This window comes from Neoarius graeffei, chromosome 21, assembly GCF_027579695.1.
Source record: "Neoarius graeffei isolate fNeoGra1 chromosome 21, fNeoGra1.pri, whole genome shotgun sequence".
In the NCBI taxonomy this organism is placed as follows: domain Eukaryota; kingdom Metazoa; phylum Chordata; class Actinopteri; order Siluriformes; family Ariidae; genus Neoarius; species Neoarius graeffei.
The window spans coordinates 30,586,577-30,612,862 of record NC_083589.1 but is presented as its reverse complement, the minus strand read 5'-3'; the positions used below and the strand labels follow the sequence as shown (position 1 = coordinate 30,612,862).

Genomic DNA, 26,286 nt, shown 5'->3' with positions numbered 1-26,286 from the left:
CCTCACAGCAAGAAGGTCCCGGGTTCGAGCCCCGTGGCCGGCGAGGGCCTTTCTGTGTGGAGTTTGCATGTTCTCCCCGTGTCCGCGTGGGTTTCCTCCGGGTGCTCCGGTTTCCCCCACAGTCCAAAGACATGCAGGTTAGGTTAACTGGTGACTCTAAATTGAGCGTAGGTGTGAATGTGAGTGTGAATGGTTGTCTGTGTCTATGTGTCAGCCCTGTGATGACCTGGCGACTTGTCCAGGGTGTACCCCGCCTTTCTCCCGTAGTCAGTTGGGATAGGCTCCAGCTTGCCTGCGACCCTGTAGAACAGGATAAAGCGGCTAGAGATAACGAGATGAGATGAGATCATTCTGGGGTGTTTCTCAGTGGTGTTCACCATTCAGCCTGGAGTATGGACACTGTTTCAGGTGTCTTAGTTGTTACTGTGATCGAATTGTAAAATTAGGATACGAACTATGCTTAGAATGCCCAGTGACTACTTCTGGGGCGTTTTTTCCTGTCGTCTGGGGGCAGGATAGGGGAGGGTAAGCGCGGCTGTTCAAATGTGTGTTTTAGTTTCTTTATGTTACACGACCGGAGTCCAGGTTCACCCTTTTATATAATTGCTTGCACCCTGATTAATTCCTCCTCACTCAGTACCTGTCACTCAATTATTTTTAGCTTTGTGGCTCTTATGTCTGGTTCACTATGGCCCTGTCCACATGGCAACGGATTCAGGTGAATCTGATAAAATTGTTTATCATTTCGGCCTGGCGTCCACACGGCACCGGCGTTTTGGGTGCCCCAAAATGAAATCTTTTGAGAACGGGTTCCAGAGTGAAAAAATCTGGCAACGGCGCCGTTGCGAAGTCGTCTGGATGAGTAGAACGGATTTGTTTACGATGACGTCACAACCACATGACTGTGAGTGCTTCACGCCGGGTAGAAGTGTAACGAACTCGATGCGAGTTGTCAACAAATCCTATAACGGTTCATGAAACGCGCTTACAAAATATTTTCACTGTGAATATTTATTGTGTAATGGTGCAGAGAGAGAGTGAGAGAATAGCCCTTAGGGCAGAGTCTTTAGTCCTAACACTGCGGAAGCAGTACCAAACCGCGCGCCGCCCGTGCGCTTTCCAAAAACAATCCCGCCAGCAAACATAGGAAAAAAAAAAAAAAGGAGCGATCTCACTTCTTCAGATGTTGGTTTAAGTCCAACAATACATTCCTCAAAAAGGGCGTAGAAGAACAAAGTAATCCATCAACGTGTAGCATTCAATTTATTCCGGACCATTAAAGAATTCTGGAGGATATCAGAATGTTGGCGTACCGGCTTCCATCTACCCCCATTCATTCTTCTCTCTCTCTCTCTCCATCTACCCCCATTCATTCCTCTTTCCGCGTCTTTCGTTTTACACTACTGATTAAAAATCGAAACTTTATGTGTCTGATGCTACAGAAGAAGGGGTTTATGCGCATGCGTCTACTTCTATTGTTCTGGTGTCTCTGATGGGACCGTCTTACAGCGCACGTAGTGGTGTGGCATGTGTATTGCATCGTTTTCAGCAAGCGTTGCGTTGCCATATGAACCTGAAATTTTACTGATCCGTTGCCCATGTGGACGCAATATTTAAAAAAAAAATCTCGTTGCCGTTGTCGTGTGGATGTAGCCTTAGACTCACTACTTGGAATGTCCAGGGATTGGGCCATGTAATTAAAAGAAAGAAGATTTTAACATATTTTGAAACTAGATAGAACTCAACGCCAACGGCGTGGATGGGGATGCCTCCGCCCGGTAGACTACACGCCTTATTAAGTTGTGATCTGGGGATGGACATTTGACCTCACAGTAATCTTGACCTGGTGAAATTACTTGTATCTGCCTTGGAGATATTGTGTTCACAAGGTTTTCGGACAGACATTTGACCTCACAGTGACCTTGACCTTAGACCTTTTGATCTCAAAATCTAATCAGTTCATGTTTGTCCCAAAGCACACAAATGGTGAAAGTTTGGTGAAATTTCTTTCATTAGCCTTGGAGATATCGCGTTCACAAGGTTTCGGGACGGACGCACGCACGGACGGACAACCCGAAAACATCATGCCTCCTGCACCTTACGGTGGCGGAGGCATAAAAACTAAAATCTGATATAGCATTACTTCAGGAAACAAGGCTATCTGATACAGAACATCTGAAACTTTAGAGGGACTGGGTAGGCAAAGTTTACTTCTCCTCCCATTCACAGAACAAGAAAGGCACAGCCATACTCATAAATAAGAACCTTCCTTTCATCTTGGCACATGAAGAAAAAGATTCAGAAGGGAGATTTATTTTGATTAGGGGTTTGATTCTTGAACAACGTATAACTATTCTCAATATGTATGCCCCAAATAATGATTCACCCCAGTTTATGTCGCAAATGATTTTGATGTTTAGCCATCATTGCAATGGCCTGGGCTTCTTAGCCGGCGATTTTAGCTGTATAATGAACACTTCTCTGGATAAATCCTCCTCTGCAAACATGTCTAACCCAAGGTCATCTACCGTCCTTAAAGATTTATGCACAGATACCGGATTAATAGATATATGGGCGACACTTAAATCCTAAAGTGAGGGACGACATGTTTTACGCTACGTTCACACTGCAAGGCTTAATGCTCAATTCCGATTTTTTTGTGAAATCCGATTTTTTTGTGAGGTCGTTCACATTAACAAATATATGCGACTTGTATGTGATCCTCAGTATGAACGAAAAGCGACCTAAAAGTGTTCCGCATGCGCATTGCAGGATACGACGACGTCACACGCAGTGAGCATGGCCAGTGTTTACGGAAGTAAAACCGCCCGGTTGCGGTATGACCCATCCAATCTAGCTTGAATAGCTGTATCCCCCCCCAAAATGGAAATCAGCTCCCTAACCTCTGCGTCCTTCCATTGAGAAGATTCAGAACCTTCACAGCCCGAAGCGTCCCTCGCATTGATGTCATGCGCAGGGGCGCAGATACGTTTTTTGAACGGGGGGGGGGGGACAAAAAACTGGGGGGGACAAAGCTGCCAGCAAACCAACCCCAACCCCGATATGCCTGTCAAACTTGTTGTTAGTAACCATAGCAACCAAGCTCGAGCTCGCAACCTGTGCAGTCTGCGCAGCTCAACCAACCGAATATCAGTCTTTGTTTTGTTTTATGTGAGTTGTTGCAACTATGTATACACTGCCGTGCACCTCAATAAACCGAATGGTAATTAGTCTTTTGATTTTTCCGTGAGGTTTGCCTTATGCAAAGAAAGACAGCATAGACGTTTTTTCCTCCCTATAAGTAGGGGGGACCGAACGAGGTGAATTTAAATATGACTCGTCCCCCCCTCTATCTGCGCCTGTGATTATGCGCCATGTTGTTGTAACTTTTTTGAGAGACCCGCCGCCTACTTCAGCGCAGAATAGTGACGTTTGTGGCTTGTTGATGACGTGTAAGTTGGATGAATGCGACCTGGCGGTTCAGACTGAAGTCGCATATGAAAAGAGCGGATAGGAATCGGAATTAGCACCACATATCCAAACGGCCTGGGTCGGATTTGAAAAAATCGGATCTGTGTCGTTCATATTGTCAATAAAAGATCGGATACAGGTCACATATGGGCGAAAAGATCGGATTTGAGTCACTTCAGCCTGCAGTGTGAACGTAGCCTTATTCACATCCTCACAATTCGTATTCTAGACTGGACTTTTTTTTTTTTAATTCCCAAAAAATTTTACATTCGGTTCAGACCTTTTGTATAGATAGAGATGAAAGTGGAGCAAAGAAAAAAAACCTGAACTTTTGAAAGTCAAACTAAGATTTGGGGGGGGCAACATCCCCTGAAAAAATTGTAACATAACACGCAAAACGCTGCATTCTAGTGCATTTTAGTACTTATTTTCACTAAAACAAGTTATAACTTTTAAGCCTTTTTCTTTCATGTACATTAATGATTAACATGTCAAAAACATCTAATTTAATTCCCCGAGTTAATGAGTAATTTTCAGGAGTGCATTTAGAAAACGCGGTGATTTTCCTGCTACACAGTTCATTACTTTGAAAAATATCAGACAGTTGAACTCAGCAAAATCCCAAAACAGTCCTGTTAAAAAGTAAAGGTCTGTTAGAGTTTCTAAAGCTTTCAGGTTTCAATGTTGGGGACGTTGAGCCTCGTTTATCAATCTTTTAGTCGAGTTGTGCGTTTGCAGAAGCTAAAGTGAACTAAACATTTCCAATTCACATTTATGCGAGTTGAAGCCAATAGTTTACATTAGTTTGTATTGTCTGTAAATTTAAACACCAATGAAGACCAAATTTCTCATGTAAATCAGGGGCGTAGCTAGGATTTTTCAGGGTGTGTGTGTGTGTGTCACACACTGACTGGCAGCCTGAGTGCATTACCGTATTTTCTGGACTATAGAGCGCACCTGTATATAAGCCGCATCCGCTCTATTTTTTAAAAAAAAAATTAAAAAAAGATATACAAGCCGCACCGGGCTATAAGCCGCAGATATCTATGTTGAAAAATTAGATATTTACTGCATGTACAGAACGATTTTGTACTGTAAATGTACATGTATGTACCTGAACAGATTCTTTCCGAACAGTGCCTTTTAACACGGCAGCAACTTTGCTGATTAAAACGGAACAGAACCAAGAGAAAATAACCGGTATTTATTTACCTTCATTTCTCCTGTGTTTGAAACCACAAGTCACTTTAATCATCTTCGCTGGATTTGAAAATAATTACCAGTTAGTCATTTGTCGTGCGTGTTCTATCTGCTAAAAGATCTGCTAATTCTTCTTTGCATTGATTTTTCGTCTATCTTATTTTTGATTCTACTTCCGGTTAGAGCGCCCCTAGCGGTGGAAGAAAAATCCACAGAATAGCCACACCTTTGTATAAGCCGCATGGTTCAAAACCTAGGAAAAAAGTAGCGGCTTATAGTCCAGAAAATACGGTATGTAACAAAAAATAAATTACCATTGCTAGTTTTAGGCAGCTTAGAAACCGGCTCTTCCATTATTGCTGTTTCTTCCATGTTTTCTTGATGTTGTGTTCTAGAAACGGCACTAAAACTTCGCTTCGAAACCACAAAATGCATCTTTGATGGACAAAAATGTATAATAAATTGCTTACCTCTCTTCAGGTCGAAAGGAGGAGGAAAGGTTTGCTTGTTTTGACATGGCGAATTAACACAAAAGGAAATACTTGTAATTCGCAACTAAAAAGCCTGCAGCTACACTGGCAGCTTGACCATGCCTTCTAGTGCGGTTTCCACTGGAATTTTTAAAGAAATTCTGGACAGAGATCCATCCAATTTTTATGCCCGCCATCAATGGTATTTTAAGAGATGGCATCCCCCCTCCTGGAGATACGCTTCCATTAGTCTGCTTTTAAAAAAAGATGATAACCCTTGGGATTGTTCATCATTTAGGCCTATTAGTCTCCTAAATGTGGACTACAAAACTGTTGCAAAGGTACTGGCTCGGAGATTAGAAAACATCCTTCGGAAAATAATAAACCCAGATCAGGCAGGGTTTGAAAAATCAAGATATGGTACAGACAATGTACGCCGTGCTCTTAATGTTGTTCAGTATCTTAATACTCAAAAACCCGGCGCTGATGGTCTCCCTTGATGCCGAAAAGGCCTCTGACCGAGTGGAATGGTCTTTTTTGTTTCTGGTATTAGAAAAATTCGGTCTGGGCTCTAACGTCATTAATATGATTAAAACTTTCTATTCAGACTCAATAGCCACGGTTATTAACGGCCTGCTGTCTGATGGCTTCCCGGTGCGCCCCGTCACCTTTATTATTTATATTGTTTATTGAACCTTTGGCCGAGGTCATCAGAATTAACCTCTAGGATAGGTGACGAAAACCACATTATTTCCTTATTTGCAGATGTCGTCCTTTTAGATTTGAATAAACCCGAGAAATCTATCCCAGCAGTTTTGAAACCTATAGCCATATTCAGTACCTTATCGGGTCATAAGATTAACCTAGGGAAGTCGGTTGCTACGCCCTTTAATATCCCCCAGGATATGTCAATACAATCTCCTTTTCAAGTGTCTAAGAGGCGTTTCAAATATTTAGGTATCTTTGTCACTCCTGATTCAAATAATCTGCTTGAAACTAATTACTCACCCCGAATTCAAAAGGTTAAGAATGAGCTGACAAAATGGGCCTCCTTACCAACTTCTCTTCTTGGGAAAAATCAACACTATAAAAATGAATATTCTGCCTCGGTTGAACTATTTCAAAATCTCCCGTGCTATTTGACCCCTGCCTTCTTTAAGTCACTGAACTCTCATATCTCTCGCTATATTTGGAATAACAAACACCAAAGAGTTAAGTTCTCTATACTTACGAAGCCAAAGGATCTGGGATGCTTATCCCTGCCCAATCTACAACTATATTATTGGTCAGCACAACTTAAAACGATGTCAAATTGGTTTATGAACAAGAAAGATTCCTTATGGTTGGGTCTTGAATCTTGGCTCAGGTGGATAAGGCGCCATACCATAAATCCGGGGACCCGGGTTCGATTCTGGCCCGAGGTCATTTCCCGATCCCTCCCCGTGTCTCTCTCCCGCTCATTTCCTGTCTCTACACTGTCCTATCCAATAATAAAGGTGAAAAAAGCCCAAAAAATATCTTTAAAAAAAAAAAAATCATCTCAAGAATAACAATAGTCTATAACACATTACTGGTTTGGCGAGATGTGAAGAAATACCTAATTATTCCCCCTGCCATCTCTCTCCGTTCTCCCCTGGCTCTGAATCCAGATTTACCAGCACAGATTAGGAGTATTGGTTTGATGGAGTGGACATCTAAGGGCCTGTCAAACTTTACAGACCTGTTGGTCTCCGACTCTTAAGTCATTTGAGCAAATCAGGGCTGGTTTTAATATCCCCACACGGATTTTTACAAGTATCGCCAAATTCGTCACTTTATCGGGTCTCTCTTGAGGACAGGCGGGATCCGCATGAGACCGTTAGAGCTGGAAAATACTATAGTTTTGGCCAAATCTCCCAAAGGACTGATTTCCAAGATTTATACTTCATTACTTTATTCTGATTCTTCAGGCTACGACTCTCTGAGGCTGTTGTGGGAGCGTGATCTGGAGGTGACGTTTAATCAGACTGGGACAAGGTCTGCAGCGGGGTTTTTCCTAAATGTACTTCAATCTCTAGACATGAACAGAACTTGAAATTTTTTCACCGAACTTATTACACACCTGTTCGCCTCCACAGAATGTTCCCTGACACTTCTAACCTTTGTTATAAATGTAAAACACACAAAAGTACATTTATTCACTTGGTTTGGTCATGTGACCGCATCCAGACTTTCTGGAAGGGGGTTCACTCTGTAATCCAGGAGGTCACTGGTAAACAGTTTTTGCTGACTCCTTCTTTCTATCTACTGGGCCATGCTCCAGATCATTTCTCGGACATGGGACATTCGTATATAACATAACGTCTTTTCTTCTCACTTTCTGTTACTGTAGTCAGTCTTTCACGTTTCATTCGCCCACTCACGTCCTCCATTTTTCTCTCCTGTTTCAAATTTGTATCCCACAATGGCTTGCGCGAACGGGGAAAGCCCACCACATCATGCATGACGTAGTATCTTGAATTGGGTCATGGTGAAGCAGGAAAAAATAGCGGAGAATTTAGGGCCACGTGGCCTTAAATTCATTAATTGTTCTTTTTAAAAAAAAACACTAATAAAATTGGAAGTCTGTGATTTGAGTTCAGTAGGTTTCGGTCCACTAAACAAAAATAATCGGGTATCAGGGAAATTTTTTTTTATGATTTACACTTGAAAAATCTGAATGGCAGTCTAGCTTTAAATCCAAGATTAAATCCAACTATAAACCGTTATTATAATCCATAGGGCCAAATTACTCAATTCTGATTGGCCAATCAAGGAGGGCTTTTTTTCCTTAATACGGGGCTGTATTTCTGAAATGCTATTGGCTAGTTCATTGCTTGGTTACGGGGCCGTATTTCTGAAATGCTATAGAGATCTTGCAGTCACGTGATCGGAAAGTACACAGCCGCCATCTTGTCGGTCAACAGCACAGCTGAATATTGCTGCACTCGTGTACAGAATGGATCAATTTCAACCGACGGACTACACGGCTCATTTTTCTAATGAACAGATAACTAGATATATGTCTAAAATAAACGATCTACAGATTAGTGACCCTTATGGCTTACCGGACGGAGTTTTCACAACCGTGTCAGTGGATATGGAACTGCCAGAGGTGGAATACCCGGACGTGTATAATTACCTCATCAACTTTCCCTCGCTGTTCAGTGGTGAAGCACTGCATGCTTATAAATCTCTGGACAGTTATCTTTACAGAAATTCAGGATTTGTCAGCGACTCAGATGTGGCATCTTGTAAACAAGAAAATGATCCTCACTGGATGGGTAAGTCACTTAAGTATTGAGTATAGCACTGACCAGCCGATTATAGAATAGAATAAGGTAATTCCAGCTGTAATTCCAAATCGTCCGTCTTGTTTACCATGGATCTGGCGTTGGAGAGGTAGAGGCTTAGCAGTGGAGATTTGAGTGGCTGTTTTCTGAGCTTAGTCAACAGGCCGGCTCTGCAGCCTCGCTTTTGCTTCCTCTCCCGGCGCCGCCTCCTTCGCTTTGCTTCCAATAACAATCCACGGAGACCCTGCTGGTCTCGCTATCTCGTCCGGAATGTTTTTTTTTTTCTCATCCGGAATGCTGTGCATGCGATGGAAATCGCTACAAACCGTCATTTTCTGCTTGAAACCAATGTCCAGTAAGTCCATACGGTTGTAGTGGATATTGAAGTCCGGTACAGACGAACAACACGCAAAAATACACACAAAAAACATAAAAAACGTGCACAGGTAGGGAGAGCTTGTAGCCGCAGCCGTTGTAGTAGAATTGTATATAGTAGGGTTTTCCAGAAGAAAAGGTAGAAGTAGAACCAGAAGTAGAAGGTGGAAATATGGCGTTTGACCGACAAGATGGCGTCTGTCACAATCTGGATCGGCTGTGACGTCACATGCAAGTGCTCCATAGGCTAGTTCATTGCTTGGTTACGGGGCTGTATTTCTGAAATGCTATTGGCTAGTTCATTGCTTGGTTACGGGGCCGTATTTCTGAAATGCTATTGGCTAGTTCATTGCTTGGTTACGGTTACAAAAAGTAGCAAATTTTGTCAACAAAATGGCTGACTCTGCTGACTCAGCAATGCCACGTTTCGATTAGTTGCTGGACTGGACTAACAACACAGATGTCCTGTACAAGAAGGGCCAAAGTCGTCTCCACCTCTTGAGAAGACTGAGGTCTTTTGGTGTGTGCAGGACACTGCTTAGGACTTTTTATGACTCTGTGGTAGCATCAGCGATTTTCTACGCTGTGGTCTGCTGGGGCTGTGGAAGTTCAGAGAGGGACAGGAAGAAACTTAATAAACTGGTCAGAAGGGCTGGCTCAGTCTTGGACCGTCCTCTGGACTCCATTGAGGTGGTGGGTGAGAGGAGGATGTTAGCCAAGCTGACCTCAATCATGGATAATCCCTCTCACCCCCTACATGAGACTGTGGGGGCTTTAAGCAGCTCGTTTAGTAGGAGACTGCTACACTCATGGTGTAAGAAGGAGAGATACCGCAGGTCATTCATACCTGCTGCTGTCAGACTGTAGAACACCCACAACTTGTAACGTAGCAACAATAACCTGTTTGTCGTTATATTTGCACTACTTCACCACTACTACCTCTGCCATCTCTCATCGATGCAATTATTATGTGCAATTAATATAGGCCTTAAACTATTTTTATGCATACTTATATACATAAATTTTATATATATGTGTGTATATATACACAGAGTCTACATGTAGTGTGCAATTTTTCCGAGCCTCTCAATAAGGCAATTTTTCTATACTTTTTCAGTTTTATTTGTTATCTGTTTGACATTTTCTTGCTACTGTAACACGTGAATTTCCCCCATGTGGGATGAATAAAGTGAATCTAATCTAATCTAATATTTGACGAAGAAATGATAAACCAATTGAAAGCTGCAAGCGAAAATGAAAATAACCCCCCCACCCCCAAAAAAGTGCGAATTTTTGGCTTTCCGTGTTTAAGAAACGGGCTGCAGAAAGACAAATAAACGAGACTCTAGTGGCATATAAATGCTGTGAGTTAGACAAGGTGCTATCGCAGTTTTATGGAGAAGTGAGGAAAGAAAATGGGGAAAACTATGAACCAGACGCTCTTAGAGTAATGCAAGCAGCATTGGATCGGCATCTGAGACCAGAGAAATATCCGGGATCGATCCTGAAAGATGTTACTTTTCAAGAATCACGAAAAGTCGTCGAGGGAAAAGCGAGAGATTTGCGAAAACAAGGAACGCTTTAGAAACTGATTCAAACGTGCAAGATAGTCTCGCGCCCTGATTGGTTCAGAAAACGTGAATGACAAAATGTTGCGAACTTGAATGGCTTCCGAAGTATGAATTTGGGCCTATATATTATAAACAAGTAATCGTATGGTTCCTCGTAAAATTAAGGACCAATTTCACACGTGATTGCGAAGTTTTGAACTTCGAAATCACTCGTGAAATTAAGCCTTAATTTTACTCGGCCCCATACGATTACCTATACTAATGCTCAAGGTGTTATTTATTAATAAACACTAAAATCATTTCTGAATCACTGTGGTATGAAGCAGAACAACAAATAATCCACCACACTGCTCTTAACGCACTCTGCTGTATGCTGTACTGCATCACACCACCATGGTGTGGATTCTTTCTGTGTAAACACACGGTGTGTCCAGTTCCTCTTCACTTATACACAGCTGTCTGACGCCTCAAACAAAATAATAAACCCAGAGAGTGTATATCATGATTCTGTATAAACAAAAATAAATACAAGCGTGTGATGTAATGAAGTACTGGAGAACTCCAGAAAGTGCTGGATGTTGCGGACGGAGGGCTGGTGCTATGTTACCATTCTGCAGGCACCATGCTGCCGTCGACGTCCCACATCGTTCTCTTGCCGTTCATCTCTGTGGTGTAAACGACCCATCGGTGACGGCCTGCAGCAGAGACAGCAATAGAAAGGCCGGTTATGACGGAGTCATGGATTACATTTATACAAGCTGCAGATTCGCAAATTACAAGCATGGTGAAGACCCTGAGAAATGGAAACACGAAATTAAAAATCAACACCACAGCGATGGGCCAATTCAGATCATTTACACCACGCTACTGAGGCGTTCTACTCCACCGCTTAATCAACCCGAGGGACTGGGTGGAAATAACCTGGATAAGCTGGGGTCAAATCTTTTACTGCAAAAAACACCACACACATTTCATTACACTGCTGGATATACCAGGGTTTTGTACAATAATATGAATGCCAGCGTGTTAAATAGAGATGAAAGTGGAGCAAAGAAAAAAACCTGAACTTTTGAAAGTCAAACTAAGGTGGGGGCAACGTCCCCTGAAAAAATTTTAATAACATAACACACAAACCCCTGCATTCTAGTGCATTTTAGTACTTATTTTCACTAAAACAAGTTATAACTTTTAAGCCTTTTTCTTTCATGTGCATTAATGATTAACTTGTCAAAAACATCTAATTTAATTCCCCGAGTTAATGAGTAATTTTCAGGAGTGCATTTAGAAAACGCGGTGATTTTCCTGCTACACAGTTCATTACTTTGAAAAATATCAGACAGTTGAACTCAGCAAAATCCCAAAACAGTCCTGTTAAAAAGTAAAGGTCTGTTAGAGTTTCTAAAGCTTTCAGGTTTCAATGTTGGGGACGTTGAGCCTCGTTTATCAATCTTTTAGTCGAGTTGTGCGTTTGCAGAAGCTAAAGTGAACTAAACATTTCCAATTCATATTTATGCGAGTTGAAGCCAATAGTTTACATTAGTTCGTATTGTCTGTAAATTTAAACACCAATGAAGACCACATTTCTCATGTAAATCAGGGGCGTAGCTAGGATTTTTCAGGGTGGGTGTGTGTGTGTCAGTCACACACTGACTGGCAGCCTGAGTGCATTATGTAACAAAATAAATTACTGTGGCAGCGGGGGGCGTGGTCAAGCATTGGTCTGTGGCAGGAGGGCGGAGTCAGGGAAGGTAAGTGGCAGAATCACTGCACCTGATGTTAATTAATGTGTTTGTGTGTGTGTGTCTTCCCAGTGACCGCGCCCTGTTTAAGGAGAGACAGCGAGAGCAGAGAGAGCTCTCTCCCCAACCAGATGACTGATGTGTGTGCGGGTGTCTGAGTGTGTGTGAGAGTGTGCATAGGCTGAAAAGCTGAATAAAGCCAGTTTTGTGAACTCAGTTCTGTCCTGCCGTCCTTCTGTGCTCCACCCACCTACACAAACTGTCACAATTCCCATTGCTAGTTTTAGGCAGCTTAGAAACCGGCTCTTCCATTATTGCTGTTTCTTCCACATTTTCTTGATGATGTGTTCTAGAAACGGTGCTAAAACTTAGCTTCGAAACCACAAAATGCAACTTTGATGGAAATATATATAATAAATTGCTTACCTCTCTTCACGTTGAAAGAAGAAGGAAAGTTTTGCTTGTTTTGACACGGCGAATTATTAACACAAGAGGAAATACTCATAATTCGCAACTAAAAAGACTGCAGCTACACTGGCAGCTTGACCATGCCTTCTAGTGCGGTTGTGTTACGCAGAATGGTGTGTCCTGCGCACCTTAGCACGTGCACCTGAAGGTGCACCTTCGGCACGTGCGCCTAACGAGCTCCGGCACGCGCACCGTTCACAAAGAACACCTGTCTTTAATCAATGAACTATGTTTGGGCTATTTAAGGACCACGCCCATGCAAGGACAATGCGAAGTATTACGCCACGTCTAGGAACGCGAAAAATCCGAAAAATAAATTTCTCCATTCGGGAAACCGGAGATTTTCAAGAGTTTTGTCAAATATCCGGATTTCCAAGTAAATCCGGAAGACTTTCATCCCTGATTAAAGGAGAACTGAAGGCAAAAATTATCATCAAAATTCTATTTCTCATTTTATTAAATATCGGAATGCATTTTTGATAGCTATTTTGTCACTGCTATAACAAGTTATGAGTGTTTGAAATATGCTCTGTGTCCATAAGTCAAAGCAACGGCCGTAAACGAGATTCGCTGAGACCTGTGCGAGACGTTGTAGGACGGAAGTAAAACGTACAGCGGAAATCAAAGCGACCAACATCTGCCAACGTTGCCAAAAGACGCGCGCGCCCTCTTTCGAATGCTGACGTCATCAAGCCGGAAGTTTTCCCTGTGTCCGAAATCGCTCCCTACTCACTATATAGTGCGGACGCCATTTTGTAGTGCTGTCCGGAACCTTAGTGAGGATTATGTGGGAAATGCGCTCAGTATAATATGTATTTATCACAAAAATACATACATGTATTTATTATTTTGAAAACCCGCCAGCCGCCTGATCTGGCACGTTTTAATCATGCGACAGTAATGACGTAAATACCAGCGTGACGGACTCGTCCTTATCCTGTCGTCTTTCCAACTCATTCGAAGTCGTATGGAATAATCTCCATGTCACGTACGCGCGGGAGGCAGATGTACGTGCAGAAGTATACAGTTTAATAAAGTGCAGAATATATACACAGTGAGACGATACATACACAGGCAAACGATCCAAAACGGCAGGCGAGATCAAAAACGAGAATACAGGCAAAAGGGTCGGTCGAGGCGCAAACAGGACATCAAAGGCTAAGCGAGGACGAGAAACAGGAAATCAAGACAACGGGTAGAAAGGCTCGGTAATGCGTATCGTAATACTTTGCGATGCAAATGCATCAGCACAGTCCTTAAATAGGCAAACACACGGTTCCTTAATTGAGCTCAGGTGCGCCTTGTTCACGGCGTGCGTGCTGGAGTCCACTCGGCGCACCTTCAGGTGTACACGCCACAGCGCACAGGACTGACACTCCATCACTGATGAAACTGGCAAATCTCGAAATTACTCTAAATTGGAATGATACGGCGATCTGGCCGCTGCGTAAACAGTTTTCAAAATGGCGGCGCTGACACTTCACGTTTGAAGTCTCGCACAAGTCTCGTGAAGATCGTGCGGATAAGCGACGCCTGCCGTGGACCAAACGGACTCCATTCAACACGAATAAAAACCGAAAAGCCTGATAAGTGGAATATAATCTGCCAATACGAGTCACGATATAAGGTTACTAAAACCGAAAACGTAACTGAATAACACGGTAATTAAGAAATAAAGCAAGTTTAAAAATGACTTCAGTTCTCTTTTAAGGCCAGTACAGTGGGGGAGGGAGAGATGGAGGGAAGCAAGGACTTTATAGTCGTAGAGAATATGAAGGTTTTTTTCCCTCATAAATGTATGACTAATTTCAGAAATTGAGTTCCTCCCCTCACAATATTATCCCCTGCCTCAACTCCGTTGTTTTTTTTTTTAATATATGCACCTACAATGACCCTAATACGCTGTAATAGCTTTGCTTGTATCTTTTTTTTTAAAATAAAGACTGTTATTAGTAATAAATAAGGGTGTCAGGAAGTGATCAAATCTGCTGGAGATTCATAAGGCAGGGATCTGACTTTTGATGACATCACTGACTCTGCACTGATACAACACTGACTCGATTTAATAACGGATACGATCGACTTTTATCCAACTTTATCCTGAATCTGGAGCCTGATGTTAATTCACGACTGATGATGTAAAGAAAAACTTCTTTTTTTTTTTTTAAATACACATGTTATCTGTCCTTGTTTGATAAGAACTGATTTATAATCCATCGTAATTGATTTATGATCGTTACCTTGATTCATTTCCATCATTGCATCCTTCTAAATCTCCTGATCGTTACACTCCTGTCACATACTGGAGATTTCAGCACTGTGACTTATGTCAGAACTGGGTTTCTCCTGTTAGAGATATGGTGCGTTTCCCCCATAATCTCTCCTGCAAGTGTCATGATACGCATCAACATCCACGCTAAAAAACGTGATACGCCATTTAATAATCACGACACGTGCATATTCAGAACGTTACACTACAAAATATGGGAAAGCTCAAAACAGGGTGCAAATATTTATGCACAACAGCATAGTAGCAAATATTTATGTATTAGGAAGCTTACCAAAGAAATACATCTTGTCTTCGTAGTACTTGTTGCCGTATTTGTCGACGCCGACCAGAGCTCCTGTTTTCACATCGTTTACCCTGTAATTAAATAAAAATACATAAAAATCTACAGCCGGACTGTATGAGCTCTTGCAGGCTGCGTAAGCAAACAGTTGCTTATTTTAGCAACACATGATATAATTAATACACCAAAAGTATGTGGACACCCCTCCTAACGACCGACTTCAGGCGTTTCAGGCACATCCACTACCAACAAATCAAACCCTCAGCCACACACTCTCCACAGACAAAACACTGGCAGGAGATGCTGTCAGACTGAAGAGCTCAGTCAAAAGACATCACCTTCATCACAAGCCAGTTTGTGAAATTTGTGTCCTGCTAGATCGGCCCCGGTCATCTATACGGTGTCTTGCAAAAAAGTATTCGTCCCCCTTGGTGTTTGTCCTGTTTTGTTGCATTACAAGCAGGAATTAAAATGGATTTTTGGACAGTTAGCACCATTTGATTTACACAACATGCCTACAACTTTAAAGATGCACGTTGTTTTTTTCCCTTGGGACACAAACAATAATTAAGATAAAAAACAGAAACCTGGGGGCAGCACGGTGGTGTAGTGGTTAGCGCTGTTGCCTCACAGCAAGAAGGTCCGGGTTCGGGCCCCGTGGCCGGCGAGGGCCTTTCTGTGCGGAGTTTGCATGTTGTCCCCGTGTCCGCGTGGGTTTCCTCCGGGTGCTCCGGTTTCCCCCACAGTCCAAAGACATGCAGGTTAGGTTAACTGGTGACTCTAAATTGACCGTAGGTGTGAATGTGAGTGTGAATGGTTGTCTGTGTCTATGTGTCAGCCCTGTGATGACCTGGCGACTTGTCCAGGGTGTACCCCGCCTTTCGCCCGTAGTCAGCTGGGATAGGCTCCAGCTTGCCTGCGACCCTGTAGAACAGGATAAAGCGGCTACAGATAATGAGATGAGATGAGATGAGATGAGATGAACAGAAATCTGGAGTGTGCATAGGTATTCACCGTCCAAAGTCAATACTTTGTAGAGCCACCTTTTGCTGCAAGTCTCTTGGGGTATGTCTCTATTACCCCTTTTCCACCAAATCAGTTCCAGGGCTGGTTCGGGGCCAGTGCTGGTGCTGGTTCACAACTCGTTCAACTTGCAAGCCAGCTGAGAACCAGTTTGCTTTTCCATAGCTCGTGGTGCTAAGGGAAGCCACGTCAGTTACGTCGTTGTATACGTCAGTTACGTCGCTACGCTTGGATAAACCTTGGCGCGAATATCAAAGCAAAAACAACACGGAAGAAGCAGCAGCAGCAACAACAATAATAATAATAATGGATGACTTCGTTTGTACAGCCGCTGCTTCTCGTCGCTTAAAAATGGCGATCTTTCGCGGTCTTATTATTGTTGTTGGTCTTAACAACTCCGCCCCCCGACTGACGTAGGCAGTTCTTTCCTCTGGCCCAGCAGAGAGTTGGTGCTAGCCTGGAACCGGTTTTTCTGGCCCCAGAGCCAGTTCTTTGTCAGTGGAAACAGAAAACCCGGTTCCAAACTAAGCACTGGCCCCGAACCAGCCCTGGAACTGCTTTGGTGGAAAAGGGGCATATTAGCTTAGCACATCTAGCCACTGGGATTGCTGCCCATTCCTCAAGGCAAAACTGCTCCAACTCCTTCAAGTTAGATGGGTTGTGTTGGTGGACAGCGATCTTCAAGTTCTGCCACAGATTCTCAATTGGATTGAGGTCTGGGCTTTGATTAGGCCATTCCAAGACATTTAAATGTTTCCCTTTAAACCACTCCAATGTAGCTTTAGCAGTATGTTTAGGGTCATTGTCCTGCTGGAACGTGAACCTTCATCCAAGTCTCAAACCTCTGGCCGACTCAAACAGGTTTTCCTCCAGAATTGCCCTGTATTTAATGCCATCCATCTTTCCTTCAGTCCTGACCAGCTTTCCTGTCCCTGCGGATGAAAAACATCCCCACAGTATGATGCTGCCACCACCATGCTTCACTGTAGGAATGGGGTTCTCAGGGTGTTGGGTTTGCACCACACATGGCATTTCCCATGATGGCCAAAAAGATCAATTTTAGGTGGGGTTTACATTAGACCGTATCAGCAGATCATCAGATTAACGTTTTTAAAACGATTAGCGTGCACACAGCAACACCAATACACGATTCGCGTGCACACAGCAACGCCAATACACGGATATGCTCGGCTCCGCAGGCATCCTGTGCTCCAAATCACTCCGCCCTGAACAGCGAGTGCCCTCTGGAGGGTGCGCACTCCGGCCCTGCGCAGCTCACAGAGCGCGCGAGTGAAGCACACGAGCAGTGATTCGGGACTGAGCCGCTGTGTGTGTGATCTCAGTGCATGTCAGGCATGCGCGTCACTTACCACTTGCAAGTGGAAGGATGGCAAGCCTAAAGACAATCATAACTACACAATGGGCAGTATTTGCATCAGTATTTGCAGTATTTTCATACTTTTATACTCTTTAATGAAAGGTGATACAAGGCGGAAGTCCGCGCCATTTTTCAGCAGTCGCGTCACATGACCAACGCCAGCGAATCAGGAAGGTGGATGTCACAGTGACGTTGTCCAATGAGACGCCAGCTAGAGCTCAGCACAGCGTATCCGCGTATTCTCAATGTTTACACAGCACCGGAGCTGACACGATCTGGATTGAATACGTGGACCCTGGCGGATTCCCGTTTCCCGGCGTTTCCAGGCGTTTTAATGTAAACGGACAGTGCATCCGCGAAGAAAACGAGACAGATACGGTCTAATGTAAACTTGCATTAGTCTCATTTGACCAGAGAATCTTCTTCCATGTGTTTGGGGAGTCTGCCACATGCTGCTGGGCAAACTCCAAACGTGTTTTCTTTAAGCAATGACTTTTTTTCTTCTGGCCACTAGTCCATAAAGCCCTGCTCTGTGGAGTGTACAGCTTAAAGTGGTCATTTGGACAGATCCTCCCATCTCCGCTGTGGATCTTTGCAGCTCCTTCAGTGTCATCTTTGGTGTCTTTGTTGCATCTCTGATTAATGCCCTCCTGTGAGTTTTGGTGGACGTCCTTCTCTTGTCAGGTTTGTAGTGGTGCCATATTCTTTCCATTTTGCTATAATGGATTTAATGGCGCTCCCTGGGATATTCAAAGTTTGGGATATTTTTTATAACCCAACCCTGATCCATACTTCTCCACAACTTTGTCTCTGACCTGTTTGGAGGCTCCTTGGTTTTCATGTTGTTGCTTAGTAGTGTTGCAGAGTCAGGGTCCTTCCAGAACAGGTTGATCTCTACAGACATCATGTGACAGATCATGTGACACTTTGATTGCACACAGGTGGATCTTAATCAACTAATTACATGACTTATGAAGTGAATTGGTTGGAGCAGCTCTTATTTAGGGGTTTCATACGAAAGGGGGTGAATACTTAGGCACACTCCAGATTTCTGTTTTTTCATCTTAATTATTGTTTGTGTCACAAGAAAACAATTTGCACCTTTAAAGTTGTAGGCATGTTGTGTAAATCAAATGGTGCTAACCCTCCAAAAATCCATTTTAATTTCAGCTTGTAATGCGACAAAACAGGACAAACACCAAGGGGGATGAATACTTTCGCAAGACACTGTAGCTGTGTTTGAACTATAACATCTCAACAATGAACCATTAAAGCAGGCAAACTCACATACTGTAACAGGGCTGCTGAGTGCTGAAGAGCATAGTGTGTAATGACCTCCTACTCTGTTGTAACCTTCACTACAGACTTCCACACTGCCTCGTGAAACCGTGTGCCGAGAGCTTCACGGACGGAGTTTCCACAGCCGAGCAGCTGCACACAAGCCAAAGATCACGGTGTGCAACACCAAGCATCGGCTGGAGTGGTGTAAAGCACACCGCCACTGGACTCTGGAGCGGTGCAAACGTCTTCTCTGGAGTGATGAGTCACACTTTACTATCTGACTAGATGGTCTGATGGACGAATCTGGGTTTGGTACATGCCGGGAGAAATGTTACCTCCTGTGCCAACAGTAAAGTCTGTTGGAGGAGGAATAAAGACCTGGGGCTGTTTTTCAGGGTCCATTTCCAGTGAAGGGAAATGGTAATATTAAAATGCATATCACGGGTAAATTCAGGAGCAAGATCAGTGTAATTCTCCTATTTTATATTAAACTTTGGTCAAATATCTGTCACATTCTGTGCAATGTTTTTCCCTTGCGCAATACCAGAAAAATTCAGTTGAAATCATGCTATTTGGGGCGAATTGTTCTGCCTCTGAAAAAACTTGGCAGATTTCCCGGGACTGATTTTCATGACGTTGCGTGCGGGACGCCTCCTTCTGAATCCTACATCAGCGCTGGTTTGTTTATGAGAAAACGACCTGGTGGTTTTCTGCAAATTTCTTCAACATTATCACGTCTCATCTCATTATCTCTAGACGCTTTATCCTTCTACAGGGTCGCAGGCAAGCTGGAGCCTATCCCAGCTGACTACGGGTGAAAGGCGGGGTACACCCTGGACAAGTTGCCAGGTCATCACAGGGCTGACACATAGACACAGACAACCATTCGCACTCACATTCACACCTACGGTCAATTTAGAGTCACCAGTTAACCTAACCTGCATGTCTTTGGACTGTGGGGGAAACCGGAGCACCCGGAGGAAACCCACGCGGACACGGGGAGAACATGCAAACTCTACACAGAAAGGCCCTCGCCGGCCCCGGGGCTCGAACCCGGACCTTCTTGCTGTGAGGCGACAGCGCTAACCACTACACCACTGTGCCGCCCACATTATGGCGTAATTATTAAAATGGTTAACAGATGTATCGTAGGAGGGTGTAGCAACACCAATCTTGATGGGATTAGTACTCATCGTTTCCCAAAAGACCGGACAATGAGAGAGAAATGGGAGCGCTTGGTCTACACAGGCTGTGCACTGAAACCGTGCAAAGCTCGCGCAGCCTGCTGGCGCTTCCGCAGGTGACGTCACGAATCTGGCTCCAGACTCCCTTGGGATTTTTCCAGACGCATTTTGTTATTTTATTTTTTTCTGCTGTAGACAGATGGCCTTGTGCAAAATTACCCTTCTGGATGAGTGTGTAAAGGGACATTCGTTCAGATAAAAAAAAAACCCACGAAATTGGTCCAGAATATGCCCTTTAAGGCTGCAACATACAAAGATATTTTAAGATTTTTCCCCCCCCCCTTTGTTTTTCTTTTTGTGATTGTATGGTTTGAGTTTTGTTCTTTGTTTGAACAGTTTGTCTGCAGGCTGTGACGTGGCTCTGGACCCAGTTTTGGACAGCGGTTTCCTTCAGGCCTTGGTCCACCATGGGTGATGCCTGTGCTCCTCGCTACGGACTGTAGTGAGCTCGTTGCTAGTTTTAACATCAGGGTTGTCCAACGCTCCGTGTTGCCCAGTGGCCGTGCAGGCGGTTTGGGACATACCTGTGTGCGCCTTTTGTTAGGATTGTGGGCAGCTACACCACTGCAATTACATCCTGACCCTTTTTGATGGACTACCTTTTTTTTTTTTTGTAAAGCGACCTTGGGTGCAAAAAAGGTGCTATACAAGTTGAACTTATTATTATTATCATCATTATCAATAATGCTTCCAACTTTGTGCCAACTGTTCGGAGAAGACTCTTTCCTGTTCCAGCATGATTAATGACTCGGGTTGCCGAGGTTACAGTGAAAGAACTCGAATGCCTTTGAATGCACTGAGCCCTGACCCTATCGAACGCCTCTGGCATGAACTGGAACGCCGATTGTGAACCAGGCCTTCTCGTCCAACATCAGCACCTGACGTCACTAATGCGCCTTTGACTGAATGAGCACAAAGTCAAAGATGTTGTCGAAAAGGTTTCAAGGAGAGTGGAGGACATTACGGAGGAGAAAGGGAGAACCAAGTCCATATTAATGCCTGTGATTTTGGAAAGGGATGTCCAACATGCTCATACAGACATGATGGTGAGGTCAGGTGAGGCGAGGTCAGGTGTGCACACACACGCACACACGCTACACAGCTAGCAGCTATGCTACACAGCTAGCAACTACACTACACAGTTATGCTACACAACACAGCTAGCAGCTACGCTACACAGCTAGCAACTACGCTACACTACACAGCTAGCAGCTACGCTACACAGCTAGCAGCTACGCTACACAGCTAGCAGCTACGCTACGCTACACAGCTAGCAACTATACAGCTAGCAACTACGCAGCTAGCAACTACACTACACTACACAGCTAGCAACTACACAGCTAGCAACTACGCTACGCTACACAGCTAGCAACTACACAGCTAGCAACTACGCAGCTAGCAACTACGCTACGCTACACAGCTAGCAACTACACAGCTAGCAACTACGGAGCTAGCAACTACACAGCTAGCAACTACGGAGCTAGCAACTACGCTACGCTACACAGCTAGCAACTACACAGCTAGCAACTACGCTACGCTACACAGCTAGCAACTACGCTACGCTACACAGCTAGCAACTACGCTACGCAGCTAGCAACTACGCAGCTAGCAACTACGCAGCTAGCAACTACGCAGCTAGCAACTACGCAGCTAGCAACTACGCTACGCTACACAGCTAGCAACTACGCTACGCTACACAGCTAGCAACTACGCTACGCTACACAGCTAGCAACTACACAGCTAGCAACTACACAGCTAGCAACTACGCTACACAGCTAGCAACTACACAGCTAGCAACTACACAGCTAGCAACTACGCTACACAGCTAGCAACTACGCTACGCTACGCAGCTAGCAACTACACAGCTAGCAACTATGCTACGCAGCTAGCAACTACACAGCTAGCAACTATGCTACGCAGCTAGCAACTACACAGCTAGCAACTACGCTACGCAGCTAGCAACTACACAGCTAGCAACTACGCTACGCAGCTAGCAACTACACAGCTAGCAACTACGCTACGCAGCTAGCAACTACACAGCTAGCAACTACGCTATGCTACACAGCTAGCAACTACGCTATGCTACACAGCTAGCAACTACACAGCTAGCAACTACACAGCTAGCAACTACGCTACACTACACAGCTAACAACTACGCTACACTACACAGCTAGCAACTACACAGCTAGCAGCTACACAGCTAGCAACTACGCTACACTACACAGCTAGCAACTACACAGCTAGCAACTACACAGCTAGCAACTACGCTACACTACACAGCTAGCAACTATACAGCTAGCAACTACGCAGCTAGCAACTACGCAGCTAGCAACTACGCAGCTAACAACTACGCTACACTACACAGCTAGCAACTACGCTACACTACACAGCTAGCAACTACACAGCTAGCAACTACACAGCTAGCAACTACACAGCTAGCAACTACGCTACACTACACAGCTAGCAACTACACAGCTAGCAACTATGCTACACAGCTAGCAACTACACAGCTAGCAACTACGCTACACTACACAGCTAGCAACTACACTAGACAGTTAGCAACTATGCTACACTATACAGCTAGCAACTACACTACACTACACAGAGGTCATTACAGTTTCCTGATTTAATTCTCCTGATTTTTCGACTTTCAATCTCCAGTTTCTTCTCCACATATTCACAGGACGCTGATGTTTCCAGACCCACCTGAAGAACTGCAGGAATAATCCCTTCACCCCACCGTGACCCGTGATTTGGCCAACAGCTCTCCGGACTAAGTTAACATACACCGCCATATTGGACTGGAACAAACACCGCCTCCGGCGCGCTGATTGGCTAATAATATGACGCTCAGTGTGCTGGGATTGGCTAGTTCGGGCGCATCTTCTGTGCATTGATTGGTTACATTCGCCATCAGTCTCTGCAGTTTGGCCACTGTTATCTATGTGTGTAATATCTGGAGAGCTCATTGGTCAACCAGAGTGACGCGATCTGGCCGCCATATTACCACTCACACTGGATCGCTTCGGTCAGATCTCTGCCGAGGAAGTTACACAAAACTGGACATGTTATTCATCTAAATGTTGAGGAAAAACACAAACTGGACATGTTATTTATACACGCACGCGTCTATAAATTAATGTATAAACAAATGTGTGTCGGGCAGCACGGTGGTGTAGTGGTTAGTGCCAGGGGTTAGCAAAACACATACTGTCTAAAAATAAAAACACAACATATTTAGATCAGTATTATTTTCCCCTCTTCAGTATTATTTGATATTTTGTTTTTAATAATAAAAAATATGATAATGATTGGATCGTATGCAGGTAAAAGGGGAGACGGTGTACGGAGAAAATTATAAAGAAGTCACAACGCTGAAACACAAGCCCCAAAACCCGCAAACCACGACTTCTGATTTTTTTTTTTAAAGTGAGCTCACAAAAAAAGAAAGCCCCAAAGTCGCTTATAAAAAGCGGAATTGGCAACCCACGCAGTGTTCCAGAAACCAGAATCTCTGATCGCAAGTTCTGTTCTAAATAGCTTTGACAGGTCGTCTTGTTATCAGGAAAACTATGATCTATCTCATAAAAGTCATGGGTTTATTGATTAATAAAACGATATTTAATTATTCAGAACTGAAAATCGTGAAAAGGGTTTGTTGCTTTTGATGTGTGCGTGATCATATGCCATCCGCTCCGAGCTTATGTGCCGGGGCTCAGCCCCGGACAGCACCGGCCCAATTTAACCCCTGGTTCTGCACATCACAGACACAATGATGCACTTATACTTTGCCTTTATTGCAGAAATTTATTCAACAAGATCTTGTGACCACAGATCATTTTTAAACTATGCCAATTTGGTAATCCCCTTAACTGTCCTGTCCACTGCTCCTCCCTCAAACATGGGGCAGCAGGATTATTGTCCCACTGGGATTCTATGTGCACTTGTTGCAATTTCCTTTTTTTTTTTATTAATAGGTGTAATAATAACTCTGTGGAGCTGAACAGGGCAGTGAGAACACTATAGACCCCTTGCGCATGACGTCACGCAACACGTCATAATTTCACCTGGGGGACAATCAGACACCGTCTTTCGTGTAAGCAAGGCTTAATCTGTCTTAAATATGATTCATTTTTGCACTGTTTTTAATTGTTCAAATAGAGAAATAGATAAAAGGTATTACCATCTCCCCACTATCAAGAAAAATAGTAACAAAGAAGCAAATGCTTCAAGAACAACGAAGAAATGAATGGTTAAAGAGAATACGACGAGAGGAGCTAAGCCTGAAAACTCCAGAGAAGTTTGTGAATGCCTGTGTTTGTAGTGATAATTTTATTTCAGGTAAGAACTTGCATTTAAAAAAATAGAAAGTCAGAAGTGAGTATGGAAGAGCTTGCATAAGAATCTTATTTTATTTCTGCTCGCATTTGAGTTAGCTTCTTCATGAAAGTATTTGATTTTCTTACAGGTGAACCAGCTTCCTTATTTGACACAGAAAACCCAGATTGGGCACCAAGCAAATATCTCAGACATAACTCAGTAAAAAAACCAACAAGAAGCGACATGTAGGATATATCCTGAAAGAACAGAAGAGATTAAGAGCAGAGAGCACTGTAGCTTTGTTTCTGTTATCAGAAGAGCCGAGTCCTGTGCAAAATGTCACCATGGAGCTGGAGTGTAGTAATGAACCTACAGTTTGAGTGAGTTCTACACACACACACACACACACACACACTGAACTTTACAACAGCTGCATGCATGTGAAACGGAAATAAATCGACTAAGGCAGGAAAAACTCATCTCATCTCATTATCTCTAGCCGCTTTATCCTGTTCTACAGGGTTGCAGGCAAGCTGGAGCCTATCCCAGCTGACTACGGGCGAAAGGCGGGGTACACCCTGGACAAGTCGCCAGGTCATCACAGGGCTGACACATAGACAGACAACCATTCACACTCACATTCACACCTACGGTCAATTTAGAGTCACCAGTTAACCTAACCTGCATGTCTTTGGACTGTGGGGGAAACCGGAGCACCCGGAGGAAACCCACGCGGACACGGGGAGAACATGCAAACTCCGCACAGAAAGGCCCTCGCCGGCCACGGGGCTCAAACCCGGACCTTCTTGCTGTGAGGCGACAGCGCTAACCACTACACCACCGTGCCGCCGTGTTTTAATCATAATGTCCAGTATTCATGAGACATGACGGATGCTAACATTGTGACGCTCTATATAAGAACAAAGGCGACCATTCCGACTGCAATAATTATCGCGGTATCTCCGTCCTCAGCATTGTAGGAAAACCGTTTGCCAGAGTCACCTTACAAAGGCTCGTGGTCCTTGCTGAGCGAGTCTACCCTGAGCCACAATGCGGGTTCAGAGCAAAGTGACCCACCATTGACATGATCTTCTTTGTACGCCAGCTGCAGGAAAAGTGCCGTGAACAACAGCGTCCACTGTACCTGGCCTTCATCGACCTGACAAAAGCATTTGACCTTTTCATCAGGGAAGGACTGTTCAAGATCCTCACAAAGACTGGATGCCCCCCCAAAGTCCTCAGCGTCATTGAATCCTTCCATTCGAATATGAAAGCCACAGTGGTCTTCGACGGCTCTGTCTCAGAAGCGTTCGAGATTCGTAGTGGTGTCAAGCAGGGATGCGTGCTCGCTCCCATGCTATTTGGCATCTTCTTCTCTGTACTCCTGGAGTACGCTTTTGGCTCTGCCACAGAGGGCATCTATCTCAGAACAAGAAGTGACGGAAACTTGTTAAGCCTCTCAAGACTTCATGCCAAGACTAAGGTCCAGACGAAATGCCTCCGGGACTTCCTGTTTGCTGATGACGCTGCCATCAGTGCTCATTCAGCTGAAGAGCTACAGAGCCTGATGACTCACTTCAGTGGTGCCTGCAACCACTTTGGCCTCACCATAAGCTTGAAAAAGACACAAATCATGGCTCAGGGTGCCGAGGGAATCCCTGAAATCAAAATCAAACATACTCTGGATGTAGGCAACACCTTCACATACCTTGGCTCAACAATAGCAGACACTCTCTCTCTGGACTCTGAACTGGGAAAGTGCATCAGGAAAGCTGCCACAACGATGTCCAAGCTGTCCTCCAAGGTATGGACCAACAACAAGCTAAAAACCAAGATCCATGCCTACTGAGCATGCATCATCAGCA

The 26,286-nt window shown here is 44.1% G+C and overlaps 1 protein-coding gene across 1 annotated transcript in view; it reads right to left on the bottom strand.

Moving 5' to 3' along the window:
• ndufa12 (NADH:ubiquinone oxidoreductase subunit A12) overlaps positions 1-22,912 on the bottom strand; it is a 28,982-nt gene extending 6,070 nt beyond the window's left edge. The window contains exons 1-3 of the mRNA XM_060903611.1: positions 22,808-22,912; positions 15,167-15,249; positions 11,006-11,093 (exon numbers count right to left, since the gene is read on the bottom strand). Coding sequence (XP_060759594.1) covers positions 11,006-11,093; positions 15,167-15,249; positions 22,808-22,896 — 260 coding nt within the window. The 5' untranslated portion in view covers positions 22,897-22,912. The remainder of the gene's footprint in view (positions 1-11,005; positions 11,094-15,166; positions 15,250-22,807) is intronic.
• Between the last annotated feature and the right edge of the window lie 3,374 nt (positions 22,913-26,286).